This window comes from Triturus cristatus, chromosome 11 (genome assembly GCF_964204655.1).
Source record: "Triturus cristatus chromosome 11, aTriCri1.1, whole genome shotgun sequence".
NCBI classification, from domain to species: domain Eukaryota; kingdom Metazoa; phylum Chordata; class Amphibia; order Caudata; family Salamandridae; genus Triturus; species Triturus cristatus.
This window is the reverse complement of record NC_140594.1, coordinates 117,958,682-117,971,450: the sequence shown is the minus strand read 5'-3', so window position 1 is coordinate 117,971,450 and position 12,769 is coordinate 117,958,682. Positions and strand designations below refer to the sequence as shown.

At 46.9% G+C, this 12,769-nt stretch overlaps 1 protein-coding gene across 1 annotated transcript in view; it reads left to right on the top strand.

The window, feature by feature from the left end:
- BCR (BCR activator of RhoGEF and GTPase) overlaps window positions 1-12,769 on the top strand; it is a 419,493-nt gene that overhangs the window by 189,104 nt on the left and 217,620 nt on the right. Inside the window, exons 3-4 of the mRNA XM_085633565.1 lie at window positions 3,708-3,812; window positions 4,533-4,718. Coding sequence (XP_085489691.1) covers window positions 3,708-3,812; window positions 4,533-4,718 — 291 coding nt within the window. The remainder of the gene's footprint in view (window positions 1-3,707; window positions 3,813-4,532; window positions 4,719-12,769) is intronic.

Sequence of the window (12,769 nt, the reverse complement as noted above, 5' to 3'; positions counted from 1 at the left end):
AGGCGGTTGAGATGAAGCTCGAGACACGACTGACTCGCGAACGCCTATATTGCAAAAGGGTTTTGAAATACAGGATCACTGAAAAGAGGACAGTGCCTGTTTGACGCGGTGTCGAGCTGGTATGAGAAACCTTGGCTGACAGCGGTCACAGCTAGTTTGCCACAAGTGTGCTGATAAGGTGGATGAAGTCCTGGTGCCCTGAAGAAATTGCCATAAGAGTAAGGCAATGAAACATGTTGGTTTAATGGCATTGTGTCTGTCAAGATACAGCACTTTTTATTTTTGAACTGACCCATGAGCTAAGAATAAAAATATGGTGGCCATGGCTCTTTATCAGTTTTAACTTGGGACTATTGTGTGTGACGTTCACATATGTTCACCTTTGTTGATTAATTTTTCTGATACATTTGTCCAGTTTTTTTTGCCCAAGGTAGTAACCTATGATGAGAAATGTGGCAGTACTGGTGATAATCTAACCAGTGTCAGCCCGCTGTGATGTTGCGCACGTGAGGTTCTACCTTGTTTTGCGCACATTTTTCACTGACACTCACGGTGTGGGTTGTTTACCTCTGTGACTATACGTTTTGTTTTTTCCCAAATTGATTTTTGAACACGGTGACAGCTACATTTGGATATGGTTCTTGCAGATTTTATATTAGTACAGACTCTTGTGAATCAGGGACCCCTCTTACAAATCTATATGGTGGGGAGGGGGTTAGAAGAAGTTAAGCTTATACTTCTTAATCCTCTTTCACATAGTGTTGAAAGTATCTCTGTACCAAGTAGATTGGGTCTTTTTGTTTGAATATTTCTTAATGCACTGTACCAAAATGCATAAAAATAACATAGACATGAGAATAGGACTCCTAACAGTTCCTAAGTGACATAGGTGGGAACCTGGACTATGTATACTGCGCAGCAGAGATCCTTGCTTCGGGCAATGTTGGAACAACTTTGGCTCTTAGTTTTACCCTATGGGAAATGTTATTCAATGATGAAAGGTGTATATAGAATGCTACAAATACATGATATATGATGCTGTGTGTCTTTATTTCTCAACAAGTTTGGCTACAAAGAAAAATCAACTCAGTGGGCTTGGGCCCTAGGTGCTGAGAAGCAGCCAGAAATCTTACAAAGCCCTATAACCTGCCAATCAAGTTAACCGGGATTCCTAGCCCATAAAATGTGACGGCTACTGGAACTAGTCCCATAGTCCTAGTTCAAGTGCAGTGAATGGGGTTATTGAGGATCCACACTTGGGGACACGGGGCACCGTTCTGGGGTGTTCTATTTGGGATACCAGTTACTGCTCCAGCTTGTCTCTACTGTTGGTGTTCTATTAAGGGAGCTTGTGGTTCTTGAAAAGGATTAAGGAACGAAGTAAAGTTCCAAGGGCATTACAATTTAGGGACCACATGGTCTTAAGTGATAAGTCTTGTGTGGGACACCCCTGAACACAGTAGTTCCCATTTCCAACTGGGATAATGGAATTTAGAGCCAGGGTCTAACCCAGGGGCCTCCAGCCTTTTCTGTAATAAGAGTTACCTTTATTCAATGAAAACAACCCAGAGCTACTAGAATTAGTGTTGTTATGGTGACCACGTCAGTCAAGGTTACGTTAGTGGTCCTCCTGTGCAATATTGCCAGCAGGGGTCTCCTCCGTGCATCAGGAGGGTTGCCAGCAGTAATGTAAAAAGGCTTTGTCAGTTTTGAATGACTTTACATGGGTAATGCATAAGAGCCATAGCTGCAAATCCCCGGGCATCAGGGTCATAATATTAGTAGGAAGCCTCCCCATCATTATATGATTTATCACTCCAATATCGGCTTTAAATATATTTTGGAAATTCACCCATTTTCCTCCAAACATAAGCTTACCAGTTATGAAAATACACGTATTGTTATGGCAAATGCACACCTCTCAATTTCGGTATACATACATTAATTCAACGAGTCAAAAGGCCTTGATTTATTATGCTGAGCTGCAGACGGTAGAGCTACTTACAGGTAGCTGGATTCTTACCAGTAACTCTCAAGCTACTCATTGCAGAAGCCTGTTCTAACCACACCTTTAAAACTAAATAGCTATGGAATCACATGATGTAAAACATGGTTTAAATGGTTCTGAAATTAAAGATAACTGGTCTTGTCCAAGCACATGAACCCCAAGTAACCAGGGTGAAAAGGAAAACCATCAGGTGTTATTTGTGCTGCAAATGAAGTGGTCCAGGTTGAGGGCAAGCCAAGCTCAGCACACTCAATGTTTGGATGCTCTTAACTCTCTTGAACTGTGGCTCTTCGTAAGCTGCTGGTTCAGTCGCGGCCACCTGGGCTTCAAGGTCCTGCTTGCTCCTGAGCACTTCCTTCCCTGGAGACATTCTCCAAACGGGGCGTTCATTCACCCGCGCACAGCTGTGCTGCCCAGGCCTGTGCACCTCCCTGCTGTCTTGGCACCCGTTGTCTAGGGCAGGACAAACAGCAGGGCATCTCTTGGGTCCTAGGCTTGGATGATGGGAGTGGGGCTCAAGTGAAACACACGGTGTCCTGGCCTTCACCAGCCGTCTCTTAATTGGCTAAATCGCTTCATTCCACTCCACAGCGATTACTAGGGAACCTGGTTTGGAGAGTTGGTTCGCCCCGGTTCGGGGGGAGAGGGAAGGGGGGGTTGATGGGAAGCCAAGTGGGGTGAAAAGGTTAAAAAAAAGCATAGATTATGCCTGTTCGTGATTGGCACATATTTGTCAACATTTCCACAAAGGAGAGGGGGGTACAGGCATCAAACGTTCAAAGGAGTGCTTACATTAGGAGAGACTGAGCTGAAGCCTCAAGTGGGGGTTCTTTCCCCACTCAGCATTCAGATCCACAAAAATGTGAAGGTCCTGCCAACCCTCAGATATGCTGAGCAGGGGCGAGCTCCCTCTAGACTGATCAAGCAGCAGATTTGACTAGAGATCACACTGGTGTAGGTAGGCTTTTGTTTTGAAACAGGGTACTGGGCTGGATGTAAATTGCATCCAGAAAACAGACAAGGGTGACACTGGTACAGCCCAATCCTGGCCCAATAAAATGGAAGCTGGTATGGCATAAAACGTGGGCGAGGAACGCCTTTTATGTTCTGGATGCTGTTTGTTCTTGCAGAACTTTGTGCTCACACCACACATACACAATTTCACAACATGTGAGGGTCCAGGTATTGGAAGAATACAGAGATATACGGAGACGGTCAGGAAACACGTAGGGTACTGGTAAAAAAGGCTTGTGTTCCTGCATGTCAGTCAGCTGACATCGGATGTCAGTCTCCCCAAGCTTGGTGATGGAGCTGTAGTCAGGCTCCATTAGGGTGGTGTGCCCTTTGGCTGTATCCCCCAGTTGAAGAGTGTCTAGCACCTTGTCGAGGGGAATTTATGCAATAGTTTTGGATTCTTTGTCAATAGATTTAAGGCATAAATAATTGATAACGCCCACAATGGGATTGGTGTTCAGTGTATAGTTTGGGGTGCCTTTTTTTTGGCGTTCTATGCCAAAACATTTTCCAATTAGATTTTCTCTGAGTTGTTTCAGAAATCACTCTAAGCTCCTTTGACCAAGGTGTATTTTCTTGATCGCGTTCTACTGAAAAGTGTGACTATAAATTATTTCTTCTTGGTCTTAACTCTTTAACCCTCAGAGAATTGCTTTGAAAGTCCAACTCTTCTCCTTCTCTTTAGAGCGAACCAGATCTGGAGAAAGGCTTGGAAATGAGAAAGTGGGTATTGTCTGCAATTCTCTCCAGCGAGGAAACCTACTTGAGCCATCTTGAAGCACTGTTGCTGGTGAGTACATCCTTTGCCTTAGACTGCTCCTGTTAGAGAGTACAGCTTCTGCCGTAGACTGCTCCTGTTAGAGAGTACAGCTTCTGCCTCACACTGCTCCTGTTAGAGAGTACAGCTTCTGCCTCACACTGCTCCTGTTAGAGAGTACAGCTTCTGGTGGGCTGCTGCAGCTGGGAGGTGCTTGGTCTGCTTGGAAGTTTGGCTGTTGCTTTCGATGACTTCTCTTAAAGATGCAGCTGTGTGTGGACGCTGTAGCTGTTAGCCATGGGTTTGTTATGCTTTTGGCCAGGGCTGTGACTGAGGGAGCAGTGTCCACTGGCCATGGACTTTGCTTCCTCCATGACGGACAACTTCTACAGCTCAGTAGGGCCGTCTGTATTTAAAGACGGTCTGTTCGTCTGGTGAGAACTGTGTTTTGCTGCAAGGGACTGAGGTGTCTCCCAGTGTGCAGCCTCTGAGGGCTGTGTCTGTGTCAGCAAGGAGGGGGTCTATGTGGCTGCCAAAGGCGGTCTATGCAGATGGCTGTGGCAGTTGTTGTGAAGGTATCCGAGTGAGTTGAAGCAGACACACATGAGTGAGTGTCCGCTTGGGGGCAGGAGTGCTTGAATGCAATGGGGGGAAGGCGCGCATCTGTGGATGCTTTGGTGTGCAAAGACACTGGCTGGTGACATGGTCTTCTGTCCCTCTCTTTTATCGTGTTCCTTTGGCCACAAATCGCAGCCCATGAAGCCGCTGAAGGCCGCCGCCACCACATCCCAGCCAGTGCTGACCATCCAACAGATAGAGACCATCTTCTTCAAAGTGCCTGAGCTCTATGAGATTCACAAGGACTTCTACGACCGCCTCTTCCCACGCGTCCAGCAGTGGAGCCATCAGCAGAGGGTGGGCGACCTCTTCCAGAAGCTGGTGAGTGTTTGCATCCTCATGGGGGTGGGAAGATGGTACTGTTCTGATCAGCCTAAAGGTTACGCCAGCTGTGTACGTGCATTGACTCCATTAATCTATCGCAGAAAGGAGGGGGATAGGTGGGCTCCAGGTAAGTCATAGTATTATAGTCTGCCAGCGCGGAGAATGGACCAGAGAGACTAAGGATACCACCCAATCCAACATTCTGTCTGCACAGGGGTGGGGGCAGCAGGTCTCCACCCACCTTGTGAGCTCTGTAGGGACAGACGTCTTTCCATGGCATGGGAAAGCTGTGCCTGGTTTGATTTTTAGAACTTGCCTTATGTGTTTCGCTCAGTGGACTTTGAGCCTAAGTTTTCTTCTGAGCTTTTACCGCGCCTCGACTTTACTAAAGCTATAGAGTCAAATTCCCCAAGGGAGTAGCTTGGTTACTCCTCAGGAGTTGCGCAATACCTGTGCCCTGGGACAGCAGTGGTAAACAACAGTACCTACCACGAATACTTCCCAGTACACGCTGATTGCCCCAGGGCTGAAACCGAAGATATGGCACCCCTCACCCTGTCTCATTCTGACTGCAGAGGAGACTCCAGGTTCTTACACGCGTTACACCATCACACAATCAATATGCCCGTACTTGGTGTGTGGTGCAAGAGAAAACAATTATGGGAAAACAAAAAAAGAAAACACGAAAAATAATTTTGTGAAGAATGCCATTATAAACAAGCTCAAATATGTAAAAAGAAAACTGGAAAAACATTAGACGACTGTGTAGCGGTGGCAAACAGCTGCAAAAGGGGTCGTCGTTAGCAACAAAAAAAAAATCAAAGACGAGAGATTTGGGGGCGGTAAGGGAGCCGAATTGTTGGAAATAAAGACGGTGGGTAAGTGGGCATAACAAGGAGTCCTCGCCCCCTCAAAAAAGCAAGGAAGAGGAGAGAGGTAGGGGAAAATGGTAGTAGTAAATGGGGATGGAGAAAACCGCTCCCCTCTGCCTAAGGTTGTCACCTGGCCGGTTGATAACGGTATTTTAATCTGAGCAGAAAATGAACGAAACTGTCGAGCAGCAGTAAGGGAGCAAATAGGAAAAGGAATTATGTGGCCCTTAAAAATACCTTGTAAAAGGCAGTCTTGAAAAAAAATACTTTCAATGAATTGATATCTAGCAGATGGTGAATGCCATGTGTCGTAGAAAATTCGAACAAGCCGTCTGGATGACATGGTTTCTCACACCTGGTACTCTGGGGATTTACTTTTCTCACCGATCGTATACAACTTCCTATGACATCACATAATCAAATGTTCAAACTGCATAACGAAAGAGGCCATTTGTCCTTCCGCGTTATGACGTTGCCCAATCTAACATTCTTCCTGCACTCAAAATGGCAGTGGTTCCTCCGATACTAATGACGTCACATATCAAACATTCTGCCTGCACAGGGAGAGGAAAACCAGGTTCTGGCATAAATAGATCCTCTCGCATTCCAATGTTGTACCTGCATAGGGAAGGGGACAGCAAGTCTGCATGTGTTCTGACGTCACACAATCAAACATTCTCAGTGAATAATGAAAGAGGTTGAGAGAATCCTTTCATTTCTTTTGAACAGAATCATTCCTTTTAAACTGATTAACTTTTTTCTGTGCTGGGAAATAAACATTAGACTAAGAAAAGGTCAAATTGGGATGAATAGTGAGTTTGTCCCAAGGATGTGAGGGAGCTAAACACGCTAGGAAAGACCCGTATAGTAGAACTGGAACAGTACAGCATTCGCCGCAAGTCAGGGCGCTGTCCCTTACAGAAGGTGACACATGCTGAACAGAAAGAGCGTGCTCTGCTGCACTCAAGGACAGGTTGTTGTGTGCTAGTAAGGGAAGCTGCTGACTCCCAGGACCCCAGTCTAGGACCCCTCATCGATGCTGGTAGCCTCGAAGCACTTCAGCAGAAGCGCTTGGCACTGGGGGTGTTTACATAAGGGCAAGAACCAGGGCTCAAGTCCTAAACAAGCTTTGAAAATGCAATAGGTCTCGCCTTTGATTAAGTTAAAGCCATTTGCTTTGCTAACGGTATTGTATTCTAGCTTTGCATTATTTAGTGTATATCTGTGATATGTTGTAGTTGTATGTAGTTAGAATTGTTTTGTTAGCTGTGTAGTAGTTTCAAGCATAGCAATAGTAGGGAAAGAGCAGTGTTTTGGGAGGTGAATGAATAGAAAAATAGTGTGTGTTAATTTCGTATAGTGAGGATTACAACAGCACGAGGCAGACGAAAGGGGCGAGGGGAGAGCAAATATATGCACATATCACAAATATACACTAAATAATGCAAAGCTAGAGTACAATGCCATTAGCAAAGCAAAAGACTTTAACTTAAAGGCAAGACCTATTGCATTTTCAATGCTTGTTATGTAAGGCATTGCATTATCTTAAGATTATCAAGGGGTGATCAGGTTTGACCAGAATTCAGCTTGTGCAATGGGAAGATCTTGTTTTCCTGGGAGGTAAACTCATTTTAGTTCTGCTGAGGAGAGCTGTTGAAGTGGGGATGTATGTGTGAAAGACCCAATCACTGTTGCTGTTGTCGATGGGAACCAGCGATCTTATTTCAGTTGTTGAGGAGGATTGAAAGGAAAGTCTTTTCCGCTGGTGTGCTTTTTTTTTCCCCTCAGAGTTGGAGGCAGCTATGGGAGCTTTGAGGGAAAGTGAAACCTCCTCCGACGTGTACAGACTGGCTCTAAATTTTGGTGCTTGTGAATTTAAAGGTCTTCCAGAGACAGTTGTGATGGCCATAGAAGGAATTTTGGGAGATTATGAAGCTTTGCCTAAGCTTACCTCCACAGAAATACAGGTGGAATTTCAAGATTTCCATTTCTATCTACTTTGAGGGTGAATCTTATCCGTTTTGGTCCTCTTTTGGTAATTCTGCTTTTGTATGGGTTTTTCAGTATTCAATTTTTTTGAGGATGACTCTTTAACTCAGGTTTTTATTGGGATTGGCTATATTTCAGGTCCAACATTTGATCAGATTTCCTTATCCTTTAGGGGTGGTTGTTTTTTATCTTTAAAAAGAGAAATGCAGACTAGCGGTTTAGTTTGAGTGGTTGTGAAGACTAATATGGGATCTGTAGCTCTTTGGAAAACAGTTTACGCTGAGAGAAAATAGTACCCGAGTCGTTAGTATCTTCCTTATTGTTAAACTTCATGCATGCTTTTCCCACTTGCGTGGCCCATGACCTTCTTAATATTAAATTCTTATCTTGAGTAATAATTTTCCTCCCTGTAAGGCTTTATATGAATTAGGCCTAATTTCCTCCATGTTCTTTGCAGTGGCAGCTGCTAGGGGGGTGGGGGTGGGGTAGTAAAAAGAAAAAGATGACTTGCCTCTTGGTCACCGGCTGCTGCCTCGCCTCCATGCTCAATCTTTTCCTTGCAGCTCCCAGACTTCTCTAAGCCAATCCCAGCGCTGCTGTCACCAGCATGTCAGCAGCGTTGTGATTGGTCTGAGCAGCCTGTTTGGCTGGTCAGGCAGTGCCTGGGACAGTTCTCCACCTGGCTGTACAACTCAGCCAGGTGGAGAAATGCTAAGTGTGCATGATGGTTTGGCTGGTCAAATCATCATGTGCACTTACATAATGCCCACCGCTCCTCCTCCCCCCCTGCTGACGAGAAGCCAGCCCCGCCCAGCCGTAAGCTGGCTCTATACTAAAAAATAGATTGATAATAATGTTGCGTTATTTTATTTTTCCTTTGCACTGCTCAAAGAGCAGTGGGGCGGCGCACCTCTGCCTTAGCGGAGGAGCTGCCGCTGTCTCTTTGGGGATGAAGAAAACGCTTTATGCGAACTAAGAGAGTTTAGAGTTGCTGTTTAAATTTCCAGAATATCATCTGAGTTAAAGTACTTTTTTCGAAGAGAAGCATCATTGACTGAAGGATTCTTTTAGGACCATCAGAAAAATGCATGTAGTCTGCGGGGAGGGTCAGAAGAGTTTTTAAAGGAGAGTCAGGCAAGCAAGAGAAGCCTTCTGTTCAAACTGGTGCCTCACTTAGTACTATTAAACAGTTTCAAGGTTTCTTTCGAAGACACATTCTTCTTTCCAAAAGTAAGTGAGCTGTGGGTATAATTTAGGGAAAACATTGGGGATAGTGGGAATCCATCTAGAGAGCCAATATGCATGAATTTGTATTCCTTCCTTTAATACGGAGGGCCACTGGTTGTTCCTTTACTTGAATGAATCGTTTTTGAGCTTTTTAACAATCATAGTTGGGGAAATACGTGTTCGCACAGACAGAATTCTTTTTTACAAATGGGAAACGGTCTGCATGCAAACTTACCTCAGCCCTCTGTATCCATGGTCACGACACCACCCACAGGAATTAGTTGCTAATGTAGAGGGACAGCGACAGCATTAAGGCAGACACAGGACCTTGGAGAACAGTTGCAGGATGACAATAATTCTAGAGTTGTGGGAGTCCAGTCTTTGCGGTCCTCAGGAGAGCTCCAGTGATGGTTCACAGCATCTGCTCGCTTCTACACTGGGTGTCCTGAGCCACGGGCCCAGGTTGTCCTGCCAACACCCGCAGCTTCAAGAGGGGAGGCTGGGTCGCAACTTAAGTGACTCAGCAGTCGCAGGATTAGGTGGAAGCACAGGTAGGTGAGTATGCAAAATTGCACAACACCGCAAGCTGACCCTGCCTAGGGCTGACCATAAGTGGGGTAATCCGCAGGACAGATCCCTCTTCTCTGCTTTATTTGCTTCTCGGTAGCGAGAGCAAGCATCCGGACATTACGAGGACGGCAGAACAGATGGGAGGACAGGAATCGGAGACCTCTCCTTTAGCCAGCGGCCTGCTAATGGATGGGATTAGACTTTGGCATCCGACGCCGGCAGCCCTTTTAAACCAGCGCGGTGAAAGTGGTTAGGCCGGAGCAGCTTCGGGACGGCTTTCAGGTTGAAGCAAAACAAATGCAGCGTCCCTCGAGTGGTGCGAGCGTGTCCGTGTCTGAATGCGTACGAGTGCACATGTTATATCCGTCTCTGAAGACCTAACAAGCCCGCAAGCAAAAGACGCGGTGCTCGTGCACATCAGCTGTCCAGGCGCGCACATGTCCTGTCCCCCTTCACCCACCAAACCGACGACTATAGGTCTCGCCAAGGCGAGCAGCGCATGTGCTGCGTCACTAGGCGAGACCTAAAAAAGAAGTGGGAGTGCTAACCTAGTTAGGCAGTATGCAAGTGACATCACGGCTTGCGACATCACATGCACGTTTGAGCGCATTGCAAGGATAATAGCACAGTGAACTAGGGAAGATGATGTGACTTCTACACCTTGTAATCGCCCAGTTTTATGTATCGCATCCTGTACATTCATTTACAAACGTATATAATTTCTTGTAAATGTAATATGCACGTCTGATGTAAAGTGCTCTGACACCCTGCATTGCAATGAGTAGGGATATACAAGTAACAATAGTGCTACTTAAATTTTTTCCTCACCTTCTCAGGGGAAGTAAAATCTATATAAATGCAATTTCCTAAGTGTAAATACTGGGAAAGACCAGCACATCTGATATTCTTACAGTGCACCCGTATCTCCTAAACAGGGGCTGAACAAAGTGAAAAGCTGCCTCTCTTGTATGTGTGGAGTGCTAAAAAGGTGTGAGCCTTTGTTTCTCCTCCGCTTCATTTTCATCAGGTGTGAGGCTCCTGGCTGCTCCCAGCCAAGAACTCGAACAAAAGGAGGCCTGATGCCCCTCAAATTCTGCCTTTGTTATGGGCCCAGCAGGAGTCTAAAATCAGAAAGCCCCGTCCCCGCCTTGTTGCAGATGGAAAGCAGACAACGTGCAGGCGTTGCTGAAAGTGTCCCCGTGTTCGGAAATTACACCGGGATGAGTTAAGCACATTATTCAGTGGGGCCCAAATTCTTGACAGGGTGGACGGCGTTCAGGCTGTGAAAGAAGTGGGTGGACGCCGTGTGTACCCCCGACACGTGCTCTGGCAAGAACACAGGAAAGGCCTGGGGAGGGTCATCACTCTAAGAGGCACAGAGACTCCAAGCCACACAAAGGAGCCAGGGAAAGGAGCACGTCTGAACCAAGATGGCACCCAGGCAGCTCAGTCGCTGTGTTTTGTGGTTGTGCTTTCTTCTAAAGTCACAGAAATCATGGAGCAGGAATTGAGAAAAGGGGCGCAATTGAAGATTCAGATTTGAGCTTATTATCCTCTTCTTTGATCACTCACCTTGTCTCCTGAAGTACGAAATAGTCTGGATTTGGATGGATCAGAGGCGGGGTGAGGAAAGAGGTGGTCAAAACGCAGAGAATCTGCGGATGCAGACTCCGAGGGAAGACCTAGGTTTAGACTGAGCATCTGCAGGTGCACCGTGGGCAGTGGCGACTCCTCTGCTAAGGTAAAGGAGCGTCGCCCCACTGCTTTCTTGCAGTGACACTAAGGGAACATAAAATGATAATCATGAGAATGAGAATCTGCAGGTGCATCGTGAGGATGAGAATCTCCATCATGAGGATGAGAATCTACAGGCGCATTGTGAGGTTGAGAATACCCATTCTGAGGATGAGACTCTGCAGTTAAGAATCTGCAGGTGCAGTCTTAGGGTTGGAGCCTGCAGGTGTAGCCTGAGACACTCCAGGCGCAGCAGCCTATCAATGGGACGCTTCAGGTGCAGCAGCCTGAGACCGAGACCCTAAAAGTGCTGCATGTGCTATACTGCGACTGCCTGAGAAACCGCCGCCGCCATTTTGCGCTGCAAACTGCTCTCTAACGAAGGGTCACTGGAGCAGCTGAACTGACCTCACTTGTCTGCTATCCTGTATACCCGGCTTTCTGCGCACCCCTGATCCGACAACTCCCAGTCAAAGGGGTGGATCGGGACACAATGGCCACAGCTAGAGGCCCCAAGCCATCCACTGTGCAAAAACTGTCGACATTTGCCCATTCCAAGCCCGAGAAAACAGAGGGGAAGTCGGATGGTGTGGAGGCGAAGCAACAACCTAATGATGGGGGCCTGACACTATCAGACATTATGGAGGCAGTCCAGGGAGTCAGTACGGCACTGGAACTCAAGATTGACACTGTCTCTATTGATGTCAACCTTATCCGCGCCGATCTGAAGAATATGGAGGAGCGGGTCAAGGCGAATGAAGACTCTATCGCCACACTAACGCACTCCGCGACGCGGCTGAAATCGACGGTCAAGCAACTGCAGGCCCAGACATCCGATCTTGAGACTGGATTGGAAGATCACGAAGGGCGCGCAAGGAGAAACAATGTGTGTATCCTGGGGGTTCCAGAACGGGCGGAGGGGGCAGGCCGCTGACCTGTTAGTTGAAGACTTGATCCAAAATCATCTACAACCCCTGTCCCTCTCTAAATATTTCTCAGTCGAACGTGCCCACAGGGTGCCTGGAGGCCCTCCGAAGCCGGGCGCTGTGCCGCGTCCCATCCTGGCACGGATCTTCAATTTTCGTGACCCGAGCATCATCCTTCAAGCTGCGAGGAGTGGTCCTCCTCTAAAATTCGAGTACTCGAGCATAACCTTTTTCCCAGACTTCACTTAAAAAGTGCTGCAGAGTGCCGCTCCTTCCTGGAAATAAAGCGAGCTCTCAGGGCCCACAATTTGAAATATGCCATGCTCTTCCTAGCAAAACTGCGTGTGCAATCAGACAGTAAGTCGCTGTTCTTCCTGTCCCCGGAGGAGGCCAGGGATTGGCTGGAGAGGTGGCGCTCCTCCGTAGACTGTGGTGGCTCATCCCGGGATCAACCTCATGGATTCAACCGTCCTCTAGGAAAGATTGACTGAGTTCCTACGACACAGGTATTGGCAGACTTAGCACGAAATGGGGTCCACACCTCACACTTGGTGATCAGCTACGATACTGACTGTGATGCCCCTGGCCACGCTCCTTGGTTTTGGAGGATGGGAGGCATTCGACATCCGAACATTTTTTAACACGTGTTGTCTCCCATAATGAGCACTTTAAAACTATTGTAATTGTGGCCTGGTTTTGGGGGTGGGACATATCACCCGGAACGATTGGT